Below are 20544 nucleotides of genomic sequence, written 5' to 3' on the forward strand. Positions count from 1 at the left end.
ACCGGGCTGAAGAAGAAGTCACCGGCTGATCTTCACTGTCTAAGGAGGTGAGGAGGTGTAGTGCATAGCAGCCCAATACGCCATGGCCGTCACTATGCATGCAATAAGAATGATACTGAGATACCCGCAACGCCAATGGAGACACGATAGCGAATTCCACCTTTGCACTCTTCATTCCTTCTTCTCATGCCCATGTCGTTGTCCTTGTCCAGACCGAAACAGCGCCACTCGAACCAATCGCCAGAGCACCCACAAAAACCCAAGCAAAATAACCAGCGAAGTCCCCAGCTCGATATTCTGTGCTTGGAAAAGACCCTGGCCAGCCTGAAGCTTCAGCACCGGAACGTCGATCTCCTCAACAAGCCGCCCAGTCTTAGGATGCAGCTGATAGAACATCGTCCGCGGCCCAAACAGCCCATCCCAGCCCAGGTTCGTGCGGTCGAAGGGGTTTACGCCCATCTTCGTCCCGTCTTCTGCCGTGCATGCCCAGAATACGACAGGCCAGGGAACGTGTGCAGTCTTGTGCCCGGTCTCTGACGGAGGCAGGTACCGCAGGTGCAGCGGGATGGTCGCTGTCCAATTAGATGCCCCATCGGCGTCATCCATTTGTGCGACTGGCGAGGCGAGCTCGAAGAGCCAGGTTGAGCCCCAGCGCTGCACGGCCCAGTCTGGTGCTTCTAGATCCATTTCGCCGGCGTGCGCGCGGAGCGCGGCCAGGTTGTGCGATTGGAGGAAGAGCGGGTCTGTCGTGCCGAGCTGGTACTGGTCTCCGAACACAGAGGAAGGGAGTGTGAGGTACGTGTGGAGGGCGCATGTTGCGTCCTCGGGAGCTGGCGGGCGCTGGAGAGAGGGGCGTTGCATGGTGATGGACATTATTGGATGAAGGCCGGTTGGCTGGGTGAAGGAGACGGTGTAGGTGGCGTCTGAGGGGAGAGGGTGATGTCGAGAGGGAAATGAGAACATTGTTGGTTCTGTAGAGGGTCAGGTCGGTCGTTCTAGGGACTGTGTAGTGAAGAGCGTGCTGGGCATGGAAAACTCACTCATCTTCTTGTCCTCTCCGACAACAGCCAATAGCCCACCCATCTTGATCTCCTCGGGCTCGATGCCCTGCTCCGCACCTAAGAGCCCAAACTCAACCTGGTCTGCTTTGGAAGCAGGCTTGGGAATCACTTCCGTCCAACCACCGTCAGGTGGACTCGTCCAGACCCCTGAGATACTCAGCGTGTGTGAGATGCTATCATAGTCAACATCAACTGTGTCGGCCGTGAGTAGGGAATCGGCACGCTCGTGGCACTCGGTGCCGCCAACCTGGTGCTGGTGGCATGCTGTGCGCCGGATGAATCCGACTAGGGATTGTAGGCTTGGAAGATGTGTGTAGTACTGGAGGGAGGCCGAGGCCGCGAATCTCGTGGATAGCAGTGGGGGTGTGATAAAGGAATCCTGTACTCGGGGAACGAAATTAGTTAAGCCACTTCAATGACGATGAAACTGAGAAATCCAAGCAGATAGAATAGACAGCGAAGGAATTAGGGTCAGTATACCTCCGGCCGGGTGCAATCCACCGCAGCTTGTCCGTTCTCAGTTCCGAATACCGAGCGGAGCAACGAGCATAGCCCCTCCCTACGCAGTCCAAAGTCAGTTACTCTTCTAGACCAGCACGCCGAGGTAACTACCCCAAACTGCAACTCACGACGACTGATCTGCAGCTAGAGGCGTATAGTGCACATGTAAACCAGGCGAGACCCTGCTCGTAAAGGGTGCGATAGCGTCATAGGAGCGCTCGGTCGCCCAGCGGAGGCGGAGTTCATGGGATTGCTCGAGGACCACGCGCAGCTAGACAGGAAACAAAACTGGCCATTAGTTCACTGTAATCATTGGTACGCGGTGTGCTGTCCATCCTACCTCCTCCGGAAGATCTTCCAGGCCGAACGTAATGCGGTCCTCACGCGCGGCGTCCAGGCCGTGGACCGACAGGGCCGAGGAGCTCAGAATTGCTTGCTGCGGCTCGAAGGGGGTCTCGGGGCGCTGGACATAGGTGACTCTGCGCTTCATGGTGAATGGTTTTGTTATAATCGAGTGGAAGGTGGAAGTTTGGAAGGAGTGGAGATATGGTTGTGTGGATTTCTCCAAGTGAGGGTGCTTCTCCGCATTCCCCAAATGGGGTTAGACTGGTCTACGTACAAATACGCCATCTTCTACGGGCTGGCCAGCAGAATGCTGCCAACTGCAAGTGTGAGTGATGCGTCCACAGAAAAACAATCAAACAGAGAAAACAAAGAAAAATGAACTACAGAAAAACAGCAAAAAAAAACTAAAGAATTCAGTTCGAGTAAATATGTCGTTGCTGTCATTAATTACCACCCAATGAGAAATGAACGCTCAGACCAACGCCGGGACCAATGCTAGGAAATAAAATAACAGGTTTTAGGGCAGGAGGTCCTTGAGGATGGCTTTTGTCTCGGAGCTCAGCGTCGTCGGGAACGTGACCTTTACGCGAACGACGAGGTCGCCCCGCTCGCTAGGCTTCTTGGAGTTCGGCATGCCCCAGCCTGGGTAGTGTTCCTCGTGGCCGGGCTGTGTGGGACCAGGTTTGGAGACGCGGATCGATTTTCCATCGATGGTCCGAACGATGCGCTCCCAGCCAGTCAAGGCTTCTTTGAGGCTGAGATCAACGGTTGTGATGAGGTTGTCGCCCTCACGCTTGAAGTCCGGGTGATCGAGCTGCGGAATTGTTAGTGACTGCTCATTGACGAGATGGATTTTTTGGGGACAGGAAAGGGGAATCACGTACATATTTCACCACCAGGACCATATCTTGTCGGCCTCCTTCTTCGCCGTCTCCAATATTCCTGTACTTGATCTTGGTCCCGGCGCGCATTCCGGGTTTGATGACAGCTTCTAGCGGCACGTCCTGCACAGTGCGCCTACCACTCGCATCAAACGACTTGCTCTTAGCTTTCACGGTCTTGGTGGTTCCATTGAAGATCTCCTCCAGTGTCAGCGGCAGGTCCTTCTCGATGACGGTAGGCTCTGGCGTCGGAGCACGGTTAGCCTTTGACGTGAAACCACCTCCACTTGGGCGGCTACGGAAGCCGCCGCCGCCGCCGCCGAGCATTGAGAAAATATCGTCGTCAAATCCGCCCATGCCGCCGCCGCCGCCACCACCACCACCTCCAGCACCGCCGGCCTTAGCAAACTCTCGGAAGATGTCGTCCGCATTGCTGAAGCGGAATCCACCGCCACCGTCACCGGTTGAGAAGTGGAATGTGCGCGTGCCACCGCCGCCTGATGGCATCCCGCCAAAGTTGAAGCCTCCGGGCATACCGCCGGCACCACCTCCACCACCGCCAGGAGACGGGGCGGGACCGCCACGGAGGAGGTACTCAAGGCCAAACTGGTCATAGACCTTGCGTTTCTCGGGGTCGGAGAGGACTTCGTAGGCTTGAGAGACATCTGTAGGCGAGAGTTAGTTTTGGAGGTCCAGATAGCGGGGTAATGCGAGACTGAGAGAGGGCCGGTGTTCAGGGTACATACCTTTGAATTTCTCAGCTGATTTGGGGTCATCCTTGTTCTTGTCTGGATGGTGCTTCAGGGCGGCCTTGCGATAGGCCTTTTTGATCTCGTCCTGCGATGCCGTGGGCTGGATACCCAAGGCATCGTAGAGCTTAGTTTCGGCCACCATGTTTATGCGGGGTTGAATTGAGTTTCCACCGAGAGACCAAGAAGAGTCAGCGCGGGTGTTGCTGGTGCTGCGGGCTTAAAATGAAGGACCCTCGTTGATGGTGACAGGGTCCTTTGGAAGGAGGGAGACTGATGGCTGTTTCTGGAAGGATAAAGAAGCTTCGGTCTGGACACAGGGTCCCGGGACGAGAGAGAGAGTTCTTTTGAAATTGGATTGAAAGTGGCTCGGTTTGTGCAGGAAAACGGGAAAGTTGAGCAACGAGTCGTAGGAAGGAACCTGCGGGGAGAAGCTGGAACTTGAATGAGTGGACTGCAGCGGATTCAACCTGAGCCCTGCGCCCGCCCCCAGTGACGTGTGACGTCGCGGGGTCGAAGCTTCGAGAAGGTTCGATCGCCTGGCCCGGCAGTCCTGCCACTCGAAAGATCATGGCTTCATATGATCTTCTATACTGGCTGTGCGTCTGTTCCTGTTATGAACATTTTTAATCCATTGATCGGCTCTCTGCTTGCACAAGAGTCGACCTTCACGACCCGATCCATAACATCATCGACGGCCCGGCCCCACTCGGTTAGTCAGGCATTATGTCAGTGGCACTTTGGTAGGGTCTCGGCCGATCTCCGCCCAATAACTTAATTCGACGACTGTGATAGGCACACGAGCTATGATAGCATACGTGGAGTTGAATTAAGCTTAAATAGTATTCTTGCAGGAGATGGGTATCTATCGATATAGTTTGATTCATCCCATTCCACTGGCCCCCAAGACTTTCAAGCTTAGACACAACAAGACAGCCTGACGCATGGCGAGACGGAAAGACAGTCTTATTTTGTACCAGACATACAGAGGTAAAACAGATGACAAACAGAAAGGAATGGCCAGCACTGGCTACTGAACAACGGGAACCACTCCTGCCACAGATCTCTCAGAATCCGAGATCTTTGGAACCAATGATGTGAATGAACAAGGGAAGAAAGCAAGTAAAGGAGAAAAATCAGTGTGTATGTGGGTGGTTGGGTAAGTGAGTGGGAGAATGAAGCCCGCAGCGGGAGAATTATCGAATCCAGCTTACCCCGTCACTGGCTCTTACGCACACCCACCCAGTAAACTGAAGCCCACTGAGGAAGCGGTAACTTCTCCGGAATGGCAGAGCATCTTTTCGCATCATCGGGTATTAGGGAAGGGAGAAGAATACCTTGAGCCAAAGCCAAGGTACCCACCAGAGGAAACTCCACGACAAAAGAGGAACTGATGTTGGAAATAGAGCAGGGCGGGCGACCTTAAAATGAATCTTGAGTGGGAAGAAATTTAGGGAGTGGAGGGAGAGGAAGATGGTAATAACAAGAAGAAGAGAAAGGAAGGAGCGAGGTGGTTTTCTGCCTGAGGGAAGTGAGGCAAGTGAGGTAAGAGGCCACTTCCCGATTAGGAAGGGACGGCTGCCACTGCTCAGGCGGGGCACGTGCCTATCAACGGGGTAAACAGTAAATGCAACTATGATTTCTAGCTGGTATATACGCAGCATGCACAATATAGACACCTTATACGTTCTACCCTTTTACTCTTCCCCACCCTCCACAAGCACATAGTCCTTGATGACTGCCGTGCCATTCACCACACTGGCAATCTGGTCCTCGGTACAGGTAGCCTCCAGCGCCAGAATATAACACAGCGGCTCCGGGCTCTCAGGCACCTGATTCTTGATATGCCACGTCGAGGCCGGGCCCGTCGTCGAATACGACGCATTGCGCGCGGTATCAATCTTCCCCGTCGCCAGATCACGGTTGAACAGCGCCCGATGGAAAATCTCATACGCCGTCTGCGGCTGATACGCCGGCACCTCATGGCCCGCCTCATACACACGCGTGAACGAGAAGTTTCCGTGCTGCCGCACCTGCCCGCCCACATATGACGCATTCGTGCGCAGCGCCGAGTATCCCGCTGCCCGGAAGGCATCTGCCTGCGCATGCTGGACGCTCAAACTCACATCCTCGCCGCCGATCCAGTCACATGCATAGTCGCGGTCCCCATACACCAGCGCGACCTTGATCCCTGAGTCCAGCACGTACGCCAGGTCATCCAAGTACCCGCGCACGTCGGCGCGGGCATAGTCACCCGTGGACTGGAACCCTTCATAGACGCTGTCGACCGACTCGGTGAAATTGATTGGCACGCCCAGCGCGTCCTGCACCCAGTGCTGATTCAGGAAGCCCAGGAAGTAGTTCGGCGGGAATGGGTCCGGGTTTTTGTGCGTGATATCGTAGTAGCCCCGGTCAGCGTAGTTGACATACGCGCCCTCGACGGCGTTGCTGCAGAAGTTACCGGCTTTCTTGCAGACCTTGTTGACGGTCTCATTGTTGCCACGCATCTGAGGATCGCCTTCGGCGGCGAGGGCACGGCAATGTTTGATTTGGTCCTTGCAGCCGCCTGATCGGCTCCATGAGTGCATGGCTTGCGTGTATATGGTTTCGTTGATCGTCTGAAGATCGTAGGTGTTGTTGTAGGCCATCTTTGGGTAGGAGGGTGCTTGGATGAGGAGGTCGACGCAGCCGTTGATAATGCCCAATGTGTCGAGGTGGATGTAATGCGACGTACCAGCAGCGGTGAGAGTGCCATTTCGGATTTTCTCATTTTGCTCCTGGAAGAACGCAGTGAAGGACGGGCCGTATCGGCCACCATATGACTCAGTCCAGATGCTCACGCGATCATCGTTGGGCTTGTATTCGGGGAATTCAGAGAACCACGTCTGTGCAAAGTGCCACAGCGAGTGAGCGGCATTCTCTGTGCTGTTGGCAGCTGCATTAGCCTTTCCGCTGGTCGTCGTGCCGACATAGAAGGTGTTGTTCTGTTCAGGTACACCCCGCTTCCACTTCGAGACATCCCACGCGCTGGCAATCTGGTCGTAGGTGCCATTGGTGGCGACGTCGTAGCTAAACCCGACTTGGTTAGGCTGATCGATGTACAGCATGTTGACATAGTTGTTCCACGACCAGGGGTTGAGCTCGGTCGAATTGGAATCTGCATTCACGAGGCATGGGCCGTTCTCTTGCATGAGACCGATCATCGAGGAGCTGCCGGGCCCGCCGTTCATCCAGATGGATAAGGGGGCGTTCTTCGGGTCATGTCGGGCTTCGAAGAACCAGAAGAAGGTGTTAATTGGGTATTTCTGAGACACTCCCACATCGTTCAGAGTGCCCGGGGGCAGGTGAACGTAGCCCGAGTACGATCGGACGCCTGGTGTGGTTTCACAGACCCCCGGCTAGGATCCTCATTTAGTAGATGCTTGTGTGACCTTTGAGGTTGAATAACCGCCAAACTGCCAAGGTGATCACCTACCTGCTTGTATGAGATTTTCACTCCTTTCTCGTGTTTCGAGTCAACCACCTTCAGCCCCTCGGGTGTAGGTGGGAAATATTGCGCTGCGGCGGCGGCAGCCAGCGAGACGGCCGCAATCCAGATTGTGGGGACCATAGGGGCCAGCGGGGAAGGTCAAGATAACCAGGAAAGTCAAGAGATAGATCTATTCAGCCTGGGACTCGGCGGCTTTATGAATCAAGAGCAGCCAAGGATCCTCCGGCTGCGGAGTGGAGATCGGCGGTGGAGCGATTGAATGTAACGACAAGCGGGTACTGCAGATAGCGAGCAGAAGTGGCGAGATGGTGCCCTGGTGGTTCATGGAGAAGACAGAACTGTACCGCGGGGGATCACCGGCTATTCCTGCAAACCATTGTCCCTAGGCTGCCATTTTAATACGAGGTCCAACAAGTGCATGTTGCAACCATTTGGGGGGGCTGGCGGGCCGCCATCGGATGCCCGGCGGGCCCGTCTGGTATCGGACCCGCCGATGCCAACTTACACCTCGATGAGCGTGCATCACAAGAGGGATCCAACAGGTTATACTCGATCGTAAATCTGGTGGAAAATACGCCTTACAATCTCCCCAAAAAGTCCTGCATGAGATGTAGGAGAAGATTCAAATATAATCTGCAGAATTGGAAAACAGCCAATTAATACTGCCATTATGAACCTGGCGTTGTACAAGCTAATTTTTTGGCGGTAAATCCCTATTTCATGTAGTACTATCCACGATCAACTAGGGAACTAAAGCATCTTCTGACAGGCCCCTTCTACATGTATACTGCGTACAGATGCAATGGGATGGTCCACCCCTGCCCTCCCCCTGATAACTTATCAGGGGTCCACAGCAAATCACGTAAGCTATGGGAAAGTGCCCACCAGGTCCCGGGTTATCCCAGGCGTCGACCAAGAGCCCTGGTTGGTGTGATAGGCAGATCGTGCACTCGAAAAGGGTCCGGATAGGCACAGGAAGAAAGGTTTGATACAAAGTAGGGGAAGATAGGAGATATAAAACGGGCGAAGAAAAGTTTGATGCAGAGCGAGAGGTAATAGGGATATTTAAGCCAAGGATCCTATGGTGCGTTTGTTAAGATTGCTTAGTAAAATCCGCCAACCGGCAGAAATTAGCGCGCCTAGAAGCGGTAAGGTATTTATCAGGGTAATAAGATTTAGGGGCAAAAGAGATAACAAACTATTGCTACCAGGGATATAATGACTAAAGTTGGATTTTCTCTAGTTAAATAGTTAATATTAATAATATTAATATTACAATCTTAGGTAAGCGGTGTACACTAAAGTAGGGAAAAAAGCCCGACCGTGACTCGAACACGGAGTCTCTCCTACGTAAAGGGAGAATCTTACCTATTAAATTGTTAATGGCGATTTAGACTTATTTCGGATCGAAATAAAGGATATAACGTAGTAGTGACTTTTTATTAGCCTAATATAGAGGTTAAGACTTCAAGACATGTAGAGGCCAAGAGCGGATATCTTTTTTTTGGTCGATTGTGATTGATAGAATAAAACAAAACAAAGAGGGAGGCATTGAATTATATAAATAAATTACAATATTAGGATAAATTTAACAAAATACCCAATCTAGAAATTTGATATAGTACCTAAGATCAAAGATATATATATGATGTAAGACGTGTGTAGTAGAGAGTACAGTCGGTACAGACAACTTTCCGGACACCCTTCCACCGCCTAATCTTACCGCCTACTAAATTAGCCATAAACGCCTGGCAACCATCAAAATATGATAGATCAATAGTAAACATCAACAATAATATCAACAATAACATCAGCAATGCGTCGAATAAGGGATATGTAAGATTTTCCCCCCTATCTCACACACACACACACACACACACACATATATAATGGGTGCAGGCAAAGAACTCTCACCATCAACTCGCTCGCGTATATGCAGCCTTCGAAATAACGCCAAATGGTCATATAATCGTATACAAGGCGAATTTCCACATATTCCACGCTCTACAATCATCGATACGTGTCTCAAAGAGGCTATTCGTGGCCACGAAAACACCTCACGCAAGCGCTCCGGTCGGCCACGTAACCTTAGTAAATTCGAACGAGACCTCCTATTCGACGCTATCCAAACGAAGCCAGGCATCAAATATAACGAATTGCTTGATCTTGTCGATAATAAGATCAGCCGCGAGACACTTCGGCTACTTTTGAAAGACCTTGGTCTACGAAAATGGCGTAAGATCAAGCGACCTCAATTAACCGAGCGTAACGTACGCTTACGTCTTGTATAGGCGTAGAGATATCGTGATTTTATATCGAGTGATTGGGAAAACGTCTATTAGTCTGATGAAATATTAATTGAGCGAGGTTCTAGCGAAAACGATGAGTGGACGTTTATTCGACGAAAAGATCAAGCTCGTTTAGGCGAGGTAAAGCCGATACTATGTAGTAAACAGCTTCGATAGATGTTTTAGGCGTCTTTCGTAGGGAGTACGCGTCGAACAGCCTTAATACCCCTTTATAGCTATTCCGATTCACCTCGTAGTAGTGTTAATAGCATACGAATCCTCGAAACATATCGACAATAGCTACCGACGTTATTATCTTAATCTATATCGGATCGATCGGCTATCTTTATGCACGATAACGCTCCAGTATACACTGCATATTGCGTACGTAATTAGCTCTAAGAACAAGGCTATATTGTTATAGAATAGCCGCCTTATTCGCCTAATTTAAACCCTATCGAAAATCTTTGGGCGTTGCTAAAAGATAAGCTATTGAAGATGTTTCCTAAGCTATATTATATGCGAAATAATGAAGCAACGCGGTCGTTCTTAATATTAGCTGCGCAGACAGCGTGGTCTTGTATAGATCATGAGATATTATAAAGACTATTAGATAGTATGAAGGCGTGTATAGGCGATTATCGACGCAGATGGCTGGTACACTACATATTAATATAGCCAGACAGCCAATATAGCCAGACAGCCAAGATAGCCAATATAGCTACCATGGCAACATCTGCCGGCAGAATCTTATGTAATATTTTAAAATTGCAAGGGGGGTGTCCGGAAAGTTGTCTGTACCGACCGTAATAGGAAATTTTGATGGGGTAGGTAGGGAGCTTGGCAGAATATCTGCGGGCGGTAAGGTAATATCATCCAATGGGAAGCCATACAGCAACGAAAAGACCCACAAAAATGCATAATCTTTGATCACAGATTTAGCGATGAGTGACCATGAGTGATCCTCAGTCCATGGCTACTGGACAGAGATCCACCCTAGTATTGAAGGCAATATATTCCTATTGAAAGCATCAGCCCTGAAAATATTTTTGGCTCAGTCGTGCTTGATGTAAATCAAGTAGCATTGGCGGATATGAGCTGGGTTCATAGTAGGTAGGGACTGTACCCGCCGGAATCCATCTCCCCAATCCAAACCTGTCCGTGCATGACTCTCCCGAGTCCTAATCAGGAATCAGAATACCTTTGAACTCGGTATGCACAAACTGCGCATCATTATTAGTAGGGATTTAGACTGAGTTAGGATCTAGGGTACAACTAAGCTACAATTTTTTTGACTAAATCTATCTTGTAGAATTAGTAGAGGTCTTACTTATGTTTCTACTTTACTTCATGGTAAAAAAGTTACTAGAGTTGGATTAGCTCTCTACTAGGTAGAAATCCATAGGATTTTCTCTAAATAGTTAAGGTTATTAATATTAACATTATAATATTTTAGGGTAGGCGGGGTAGGCGGCGTAAGTATTAAAGGAGGCAAAAAATGAAACGAAGGCCCGAACCGCGACTCGAACGCGGAATCTCTCCCACCCAAAGGGAGAATCTTACCCTTAGACCATCCGGGCTCTTATGTAAACTGTTGTATAAATGGGATTAATATTAAAATTTCGCATAGATGGGACTAATACAAACCACCCGCTCTATTGGCCTCTGAGCCCTATAGTACGGAGTACTCCGTACAGTTGGTCTCCTTGGCTCGACGGTAAATGCTACAGGCTCCTTCACACCCGCGCGGAATGGTCCGCCAGCGAAAGTTGTTGTCAGAACAAGAATTGACCGTATAGACTAAGGATCCGATTATCTATTATTCAACTATTCAGTGAATGAGCAACCTGACAGTGCTAGATCCCACGCACAGATCCTATACTCTCTTGCTCGGGACTGCAATATCTCACCGCGGGAGTGAACTTGTGAAATACTCTCTTCCGCACTAGTGAGTTTATCCAGAGAATTGTCTCCGAACTATAAAAAAGGAAGAAAAGAAAAGAAAACTAAGCTCGCACTCAGCGGAATCTCGCAGGGCGGGGTGACTAGAGGCCCTGGTCGGTGTTGGTAGCCTGATAGCCTGCCACACCCCCTCTTTCCACACTTCACCCATCGACAAGTCGACAAAATGCCAGTTCTACTATGTTTGGAAAATCCACTGCTTGGTAATATTATACGGTCTCGCTGATTGATCTTGCTTATTGACCTCGCCGACACTTCAAATAGATGTTCAGGCCTTCGGGTATGAAAATATATTTCGTTGGAGGGTACCACTTAACCGTCTACCCCGAGGCAGCTTTAGCTTTGGCGAAGGAGGCCGCGGCCAAGAACAAGGTAGGTCTTTTCCAAGTATTATTCTTCGACAACCTACTCTCAATGACTGAGAGCTTCGCTAGATGTTTGTGATGTCACTATCTGCTCCCTCTATTCTACTGCGTTTAAAGATGTTCTGGACTGAACCGAACCCTACTGGGATTATCTCTTGGCAACGAGAGTGAGGCTCGGGCATGGGCGCAGTCCCATGGGCTAGAGGTGATTACCTACTTTATGCTTAAAAATATTACTCTACCGCGATGTGAGTTCCATCGCACTAACACGGAACAAGTCTGAGGATATTCCTACGATCGCCGGACATCTCGCAAACTTGCCAAAGGCAAATGAAAACAGATCTCGGGTAGTCTTAGTAACCCAAGGGTCTTCTCCTACAGTCATTGCGGTTTCTGGAACCCCAGGACACAAGGATATTCCTGTCCGCAAAATCTCCGCGGCAGAAATCATTGGCACAACGGGAACCGGGTGAGTGTGACTAAAAGATTGTTTGACCGACTACCTAAAGGTCCAGAAGACGGCTCCGAGATTAATTCACTATCTATGATTTTAGCGATGCTTTCGCGGGAGGACTTCTCGCCGGCATTGTGCAGCAAAAATCACTGGAAACCTCGGTTGACATGGGAAATTGGCTTGCACATCTGGGGATTCAGCAAGTGGGCCCAAAGTAAGTTGATGATTATGTACGTGCGGTCATATTTCAGTCTTACTAAATCCCCCAGTTACCCGCTTCCAAGGCAGTCCTTCACGCCAGTCTGAAGTGCCTTGACATGGGACCCTTTTGTGGCTATCAACTACCCGTTCTAGCGAGATGTAAATCATGCACGGGGAGAAGAGTGGCATTTTGGTTTTCAACAACCGTTTTCGGTGTGTCCATCATTGACCCCTGAATCTTGCTTATCGCCAAGAATAGAAATGTAATCAAGCAGAAAGACCCTGTATTGTGCAGTAAGTTGGAAAACCCTTCTAGTGACCCAGCCAAGCCCCGCAAGTCAGCCAGAAGTTCGTGAGTAGGTGAGATGATCCACGCTTGGTAATCCCGCGATGCTTCAGATCCTTGTGCCGCGTCTAGTCTTCCTCAACATATTTAAAATACTGATGTGCATTCGGATAAGAATTCTCGAAAGTACTAGACTGATCTCCTTCACGGATCCTCGATAATAAGAATTTTCACTCGTTCTTCGCCGTTATACTCGCATATACTTGATAGAGCAGTCACGGAAACCATTCCCAGAGATTGTTAATGTCTTGAATTTACAGGAATAAGAACAGCCAGCCATATCTAAAAATACATACAACAGTCAGGATTCGCATGTGGTCACCCACCATACTACTAACTGACCGGCGTGTGGCTTAAGTACGGCTGAGCGGACGGGAAGCCCTGTTCTCCACACCCTATGGTCGTATGTGCTAGATAAAGGGAGGAAGAAATATATGTACCCTCGAATTTATAGGAGTAAAGAGCGCATAAAAAACATAAAATAGTCAGGATTCGCATTTGGTCGATCCACCATACTACTTGTTGACCGGCGTGTGGCTTATGTGCAGTCAGTAGTCGGGGGGCTACCGCCTGGGTGAGAATGGGGTGAGCGCCGCTTTAGCGTCGCGCGATTTGGGTGACATGGGGTGAGTGCGTAATGGACAGGGTGAGAGCCGGGTGACCCCGATCGCGCGGCGCACCGCATTGACCCTGTCAGCTAAGCTGCTCGTTGGCTTTCCTGTGACAACAGTTCTCTTGGCATCTACGCATATCCCCAAGAGAGCCACTTTGCCGGATTTATTGGACAAGGACTGATCATTTGTTTGGTTTAATTGCCCCCTAGCTGGCTAGATAGTTTTTGCCATAACGATCTATACCTTGGATGACGGAGTCAACAACGAACAACCTATATCCTCTATGGAAGACATATGGAAATAAAATTTGAGGCATCGGTAGCTCATCATACTCAAAAGGCAAGTTAGGTTTCATAGTTTGTAATTTGAAAACCGAGTGCAGGTCATATAAGCTCAAACTTATGCCCCACGCAAACCGAACACCCTCAATCGCAGTAAAAGCGATATTTCTACAACTTGGTATCTCAACAAGCAACTTATATCAATGAATTTCAAAGTAGAATACTCTAGTATTGCATTGACGGAAGCCATCACTCTCTAGGTTGTGGATATATATCGGAACCACCGAGGGTCAGAATTCATGACACTTAGATATGTTCCGTATTACGAGAGGAAAGTTCAGCGGGTTGCGGATGCCGTACCATGGACATAGTTTTCTATAGAGCGATACTTAGCAACCTCGTCTTTGAATTTTCAACCCTTGTGGAGCAGGCGCATACCAAAGACAGTTGCTTCACTGGAGCGCAAGGAGACGGCGGCGATCAGCGCGTTGTTCGGGAAGCAGTGAGGAATCTCACATGTTGCGGAGGTCTCGTTATGAGCGGGGAGTCCTTACTATACCGTGGGGAAGAATCTAGATTCACAGGATGTTAGCCATCTTGCTCCAAGTCCGGGCGCAGCCAGGAATAGCGGCTCAGGGGAGAGGTGGGGTGGATTGGGGGAACTTGCGCACTTCTTGTAAAAACGTTCAGCGCGGAAGTCTTGCCGTAGGCACCGTGGCTCTGTCAAATCCATGTTAAAGACATGCTCGGAAAGGCACCGACGTCGAATCGCAAGGAGAACCAACAGCAGCATGCGCTGGACGACTTTCTGACGTCCGCATAGCTCCATTGCGACGCGGGTGGCGATTCAGGGGGGAGATCATCGAGAATGCGAGAGATATACACCGAGGATAGGAAATCGCGGGGTACATTAGGACGGTCGGGGTAATCCGCTGGAGGGGAAGAGTCCTGACGAGAGATCTGGAGACGAAGGTCGACGTGGGAAGAGGATTGCAGCACTGCCTGGGTCGATGACATCGCGCCCTGAAGGGATCGGCGAACAAGTATCAAAACCACCTGATGCAGAAGCTCTTTTGGTTTTCATGCTACCAGGCCCAGTTTAAATCTAGCATTGCAGTCACAGAGATATTGTGTTCCTCCTGTTCCCATTGCCATGGCCTAGCCGCTTTATGCATTTGTTAATTTCCTTCTTTTGCTGCCCGGGCCGACTGGATCTCCTATATCAGAGCCGATCCCGCAAGATTGTGACGCATGACATGACGATGGACGAAGAGCGAAGGCCCTGTGGTCAGATGATGCGGAAATTACCTGAGGGATGTGTGAAGAAGGCAGCAGCTGATCGGACTAACCTGATGGGGCCCGTTTGCATGAGAGCTCACTACATAATAGCGGACACCTCCTCCATAGTTTCTTCCTTCTTCTTCCTTCCTCACATTCGTTGTTCCGTTAGATGCACCTGATTCTTTTCAGCTGGCTCCTTCGCAACAAGGATCACAGTATCCTGCTATTGTCGGTGCCTTGATCCCCACTCACTATCCCGTTCGATGGCACCTTCAAAAGATGGCTGAGCCTAGCCGAAACTGACATATTTCTCCATCAGGACTTTTTGATCACCTCCCTCTCCTCGCTGTCCACTCGCCATAAACAATTTTCTGACTCTACTGGTTTATTCTCCTCCCAAGGCGCCTCATTTTACTCGCAGACCGTAACTTGGTCTCACAATTTTCTTGTCATCACGACTCGCTCATGGAGACGATACTGGATTACCCATTTCTGATTGATTCCGCCGCTCTTGATTGCCGAAGCTAGATGGGTGGATTTCTGTAAGGTATCCATCCGAGAAAGATTCAGGGAAAGAGGATCAGAGTGGCCGACAGTCTGGGTTAAAAGATGCCAGATTTCTTCAGTCATCATCGTATGTGTCTTGGGGCCAAATCATGAAAGATGTCACGGAGGAAATGTTTGAAGAGTTGGGAACCACAACATCCATGATTTGACCCCAAGACACATACGATGATGGCTGAAGAAATCTGGCATCTTTTAACCGAGACTGTCAGCGACTCTGATCCTCTTTCCCCGAATCATTCTTGGATGGATACCTTACAGAAATCCACCCATCTAGCTTCGGCAATCAAGAGCGGCGGAATCAATCAGAAATGGGTAATCCAGTATCGTCTCCATGAGCGAGTTGTGATGACAAGAAAATTGTGTTAGGGGGGGGGGGGGGGGCGGGCGCGGACGTGTTGGACTCGTCCCCCCCCACCTTTAGACCCTCTTTTTCACCTTCATCTTGACAGGTTATGTGCTTTTCTTGAAGCTCTAGAAGCTCAGTTCGAATGGATTCAATCATCGAACTAATGATTGAATCCATTCGAACTGAGCTTCTAGAGCTTCAAGAAAAGCACATAACCTGTCAACTGTAAGCAAAGCACAACAATCACACCGATGAAGATGACTAACTTGACTATATAGCCTAGATAACATCCTCGAATCACAAGATCCTCTTCACGACTGGTCCCCAGATGGAGGCTACTTACTCTACATTACTTCTCCGGACAACATGTGGGAGAAGAACTCTGAGTATTTGAGGCCCTATGTTGAGCAAGCCCACATGTTGTTCGGAGAAGTAATGTAGAGTAAGTAGCCTCCATCTGGGGACCAGTCGTGAAGAGGATCTTGTGATTCGAGGATGTGATCTAGGCTATGTGGTCAAATTAGTCACCCAAGAGGACCTCCAGAACGTTAAGCCAGATCCCCTTGCTTTGAGATCTCTCAAACTTGAGCCCCCGAAGAACCGGCATTACTGGTCAACCTTCTCGAGAAAAAAGCTTCTAAGAGAGCTAAAATCCGTGCAAGAATGCCCTATGAATTAAGACAGAAAATCCCCATGTGCTGGTGGTGCGGACAATCCAACCACGGTTCGACAAAGTCAGGCAAAGCAAAGTATCCGCTAAGGCTTCCCGCGATAGAAAGGGTCTTGCGTCTGTTGCAAAGCTCTGACGGGGTGATAGCAAAGGTGATTAGCGGCTTTGGTTCAACCTTCAAGGGTGATGATGACAAGCTCCAGGCCCTCATGAAGATTTGTAAGTGAACGGGACCGGTGGCTTTTGCAAAATCTTGCAGTTTGCATGCTTCTACTATACATCTCTCTCTTCTCTAGCTTCCTGGCTTCATGAAATTCTTACACATGTTTACAATATGGAATTGTGTTTGCTTCAAGCGCTGTTTTTGAATTATCAGCAATATACCGGCAGAATAGAAAATCTTCAGCTAGTCAGGTGGTTCAATATCTTATTGAATGCGTGGATGAGAAACACCGCCTCCTTGAATGCGGTCACAACTGTCTAATTGACGATTAATAGCTTGACCCTTGCAAAATCACTAGACGTTTTGGCCCTAAATAGATGTAAAAACCATTGACTTGCCTTCACAGGCCAGGATGCACTGCAGATCCTGGGCTAGTAAAGTCATCGGGGTCTTGCAATACGGGGGATAAGCTGTATGGGCGCACTAAATAACGTTCCACTCATCCAAGTCACCCCGCGCCACGGCTCCAAGGTGCCGCATGATAGCATCTGCCCTAAATGTTAACATATCTCGCGGTAATTTTATGTTCAACCAATCTACAGATCTCGTCAGTAGAATGATTCCGAAAGTACGGCATAAATCATGAGGGATTAACCCGGGTGCCTATACCTCAGGACATCTTTATACCACAAGATCACGGTTTGAACCGATTGGACCATGGCAGAGTAATCGACACGCAGGTTTACTTTACTTCAAAGTATCCAATAGGGGTGGGAGGGAGATAAAATAATAGCATAGTTTAGCAGAGGAGCCGAGAGCTCCTGTGAAGGAGAACTAGAGCCGTATCGTTGGATGAGGAGGCAAGGACTGGAATTTTGGATGGCAAACAGCACAACCCAATATTTTGAAGTTAGAAGAGCAGTGAGGCAAATTATTTGCTCAAATATTAATCTCCTTGTTCAGACGTCGTGGGCCGTATATGATCATAGAAAATGGAAATTTGTGGCTCGGGCTCGAAAACTGGTATTCTAAGGTCTCGCCCATACCAGAAGTTATTGTATGAGACTGTTTCTCCTACCGCCCAAACGCATATTAAAATGGGCAGTACGTACATAGAGATGACATATGGTTTTCAAGTATGCAAGAAGCTGAGAGAATCATCAAATGAAATGAGATAGATCTCTAAAGGTAGAGCTTATCATTGTTGACAGTTCCAGAAATATGCCCTTCCTCTGCTCTTCCGCAACACAGTTGACTAACCACAGTGGTATAGTGTGAAGCTCGGCTTAGCTGGTCTGTACGTGGAATAAATATCGCTGCCGGATCTGAGCCGGGTCGTAGACCACATATTCGTTGTATGCAAGTGCATGAACTAGGAGGGTCTTCCCCCCAGCAGAAACGTCGGGCATGCTGACACCTCTGAGGTCACGATGGACAGCCTCAGCGTCCATCCACTTCATATGACCCGAGCGGCCACGGGCAATAAGCCCAACTTTGCCCTGACGGCGCAAAGTTGTCTCTGCGTTGGTATCGCTAGAGTCATAGTGAACGGGGTCCCGCCCAACATCGACTTCACAAAGCAGCATAAACACCGACTTACCAGGCCCACTGCAGTATCGGGCAGACTTGCCAGACATGTCGGCAAAATAGATTCCCGCGCCGAACATGCCTTGGGAACTTCTCTCGAAAAGACGAACGCGGAGTCCCTGACTCAGGATTCCGATGAACTTTTCACACCCTGAGCCGTGCCAAAGCAGGAGTCCGCCACCGACTTTGTCTTTATTCTCTGACCTCCATTTACAGAGTCTTTCGTGTTCTCCGCGCCGCCGAATACGGAAAATATTGAGGATCTCCTGATATTTGAATTAAACACTTTGCCTGATACAACAATCCAGGTATTCCAGTAAGGAAGACTCACTTTGTATTGGATTGAATGAAGTGACCCCACTGACCCTTTGAGGTAAGTAGCTAAAACCTCGTACTCCATGCTGCGCTTTCGAACTATATGAAGCGGTCAGTTCGATCCAATTCAACGCCCAGATTGAAAGTACTTACCTTGTTTTATCTCATCCAAGTCCAGTGTTTGAAATGCTTGTTGCATCATCTCACGCTTGAGAGTTTTTTCCCACGCTTGGGTCATTTCCAGAGCAACTCGCAGGTTAAGCAAAAGATGAACATCCTGAAGCTCGTGCCTAACCCAGTCAAGGTTGGCATGTCCTGGGTGGGAGGCTGAAGATTTTCCGATCCACATTAAACCACGATAGCATTGGCTCAGGTAATTCACCAGTTCTGACTGGACTAGCTCGGACGACCTGCTGCGGGTTCCCCTGATCTTGGGAGTCTCTGTTAAGAGTGTTGTAATTCTTTTTAGAATGGCAATGCCAGTTCGTAGGGTATGGTCACTGAGCTGAACTTCGTCGACCGTCTTGACTCGACTGATAGCCACATCTTTGAAGAATTGATGGACTGCTGATCTGTTACTGTGGCCAAAAAGCAGATTCAGCACCTTCGGCACTCCCGTAGGGAGCTTGTACCGGACCTCTGCCTGGTCGGCTAGTGGAACACAATTCTGCTCCTCCCGAAAAGAAGGCTGAATAAAGACAAATGGCTTCTCTTTCGAGATAGAGTGACGCTTCTCCCAGGATACTGAAGTCAGTCTCTTGAATAGTCTCTTGAATTCGGACTTTGCTGAGACCACATCGCCGCAGCCATAAAGTTCTCCATGATTAGACCCTTCATCGACCAACCGGAACCAGGTGCGATAACTGCCGGTGTGGAAATTGTAAAGAAGTTGCAGGCGATGAGTTTCAACTTTGTAAGCCGGTGCAGGTGTATTGACCATGGCTGTTGGGATCATATTAGCCGGTGGACGCGTATTGATCATGGCTGTTGGGATCATATAACCCGGTGCACGCGTATTGACCATGGCTGTTGGGAGCTCCGATAGATTGCTGACCACAGTCGCATCCCATCTCACGTAATGTTCGTCCATCCAAATGGCTACGTCTGCCCCTAAATAACAAACTCAGTCAGCGATATAGGTTGCATATCAATCCATAAGATAGAGCTTTCATGGAGCACCCACCTTTCCTGTCATATTGGTCGTCCACGAGGGCGGCCAATTGTCTGTGATAGACCCGTATGTTGCTCTTTCGCTTTTTCGGGAGCCCATTGAGTTTGTCAGATTCGGGCCCATATTTTCGTTTATTGCTCTCTGTGACGGCTTCAAATTCTTCTTTGGGCTGGGATACCGCTAAGCCCACGTTTGCAGTCGGTGTGAGCAAATAGGCCTCGGTATTGACAGGATGCTTTTCTAGAATAGATTGAAACAGCCAACCAAAACTGACGATCTCGCAACTGGTGTTCATTTTGAGCATGCACACTACCAGAAGTTCTTAGTCCATATGGCCGATGGTTGAGGCAAGGTTCCCCACTCACCGTTTCTGCCTGTGATATCGACATGGATCTGTGTGGTGACAAGGTGGGTGCAGTAATTGCTGGCATTTTTTTCGAATGTTGCCCCGCAGTCTTCAACCATGCGTTTGATGGCTTCTAGGAAACGTGTGAGTGCTCCGCGTAGTGTTGCAAGCATCGAACCCATCGACAAATACAAAACCCACTAACCGTGTCTCTGACCCGGGATGTTCCCGCTGGCCGCAATGACGACTCCGGCGAATGACGTTGGCGTCATTTTTGGCACTAGTTCTGGCAGTTGGTTGAGAAAGGCAAATCCGTGCGTTGGGTGTCAAGCTCAAGCTCCGGTGGTTTCGAGCCTTGGAAAGATGTGTGAGGTCAGGAAGTTGAGAATATTGGAAAAACCAAGTTGGAGATGGAGGAGGATTGCTGCCTCGTAGCTGGCGATCCACAGCGATCTGTAATATAAGGCAGCAGGTCTGATGTGAATGGATATTCAAGTCCGTCTGAGTGGGCCATCGAAATATTTCTGGGGATGCCAAGTGATTTTGAAATTACATTGAAT

General features: G+C 49.3%; 5 protein-coding genes across 5 annotated transcripts; 1 reads left to right on the forward strand and 4 right to left on the reverse strand.

Moving 5' to 3' along the window:
• Positions 1 to 171: 171 nt before the first annotated feature.
• On the reverse strand, positions 172 to 2052 carry N7482_002884 (uncharacterized protein; the record flags this gene model as incomplete). Its single annotated transcript, XM_056685009.1, has 5 exons — positions 172 to 971; positions 1041 to 1440; positions 1542 to 1620; positions 1691 to 1833; positions 1903 to 2052. The coding sequence occupies 5 exons, from the start codon at positions 2050 to 2052 to the stop codon at positions 172 to 174; spliced, it is 1572 nt and encodes a 523-aa protein (XP_056548615.1).
• Positions 2053 to 2424: 372 nt separating this feature from the next.
• Positions 2425 to 3682, reverse strand: N7482_002885 (putative DnaJ domain protein Psi; the record flags this gene model as incomplete). The annotated part of the gene is made up of 3 exons (XM_056685010.1): positions 2425 to 2721; positions 2792 to 3453; positions 3535 to 3682. 3 exons carry the CDS (start codon positions 3680 to 3682, stop codon positions 2425 to 2427), a joined length of 1107 nt encoding a protein of 368 aa, XP_056548616.1.
• A 1552-nt stretch (positions 3683 to 5234) lies between these two features.
• On the reverse strand, positions 5235 to 7147 carry cp1 (putative carboxypeptidase S1; the record flags this gene model as incomplete). The annotated part of the gene is made up of 2 exons (XM_056685011.1): positions 5235 to 6935; positions 7013 to 7147. 2 exons carry the CDS (start codon positions 7145 to 7147, stop codon positions 5235 to 5237), a joined length of 1836 nt encoding a protein of 611 aa, XP_056548617.1.
• A 4394-nt stretch (positions 7148 to 11541) lies between these two features.
• N7482_002887 (Adenosine kinase) lies at positions 11542 to 12402 on the forward strand (the record flags this gene model as incomplete). The annotated part of the gene is made up of 4 exons (XM_056685012.1): positions 11542 to 11649; positions 11921 to 12111; positions 12197 to 12310; positions 12366 to 12402. The coding sequence occupies 4 exons, from the start codon at positions 11542 to 11544 to the stop codon at positions 12400 to 12402; spliced, it is 450 nt and encodes a 149-aa protein (XP_056548618.1).
• Positions 12403 to 17851: 5449 nt separating this feature from the next.
• On the reverse strand, positions 17852 to 20256 carry N7482_002888 (putative poly(ADP)-ribose polymerase PARP; the record flags this gene model as incomplete). The annotated part of the gene is made up of 6 exons (XM_056685013.1): positions 17852 to 18418; positions 18484 to 18566; positions 18621 to 19577; positions 19651 to 19947; positions 20004 to 20117; positions 20190 to 20256. 6 exons carry the CDS (start codon positions 20254 to 20256, stop codon positions 17852 to 17854), a joined length of 2085 nt encoding a protein of 694 aa, XP_056548619.1.
• Between the last annotated feature and the right edge of the window lie 288 nt (positions 20257 to 20544).

Source organism: Penicillium canariense (assembly GCF_028826845.1).
Source record: "Penicillium canariense strain IBT 26290 chromosome Unknown utg000001l_segment0_segment0, whole genome shotgun sequence".
Taxonomy (NCBI): domain Eukaryota; kingdom Fungi; phylum Ascomycota; class Eurotiomycetes; order Eurotiales; family Aspergillaceae; genus Penicillium; species Penicillium canariense.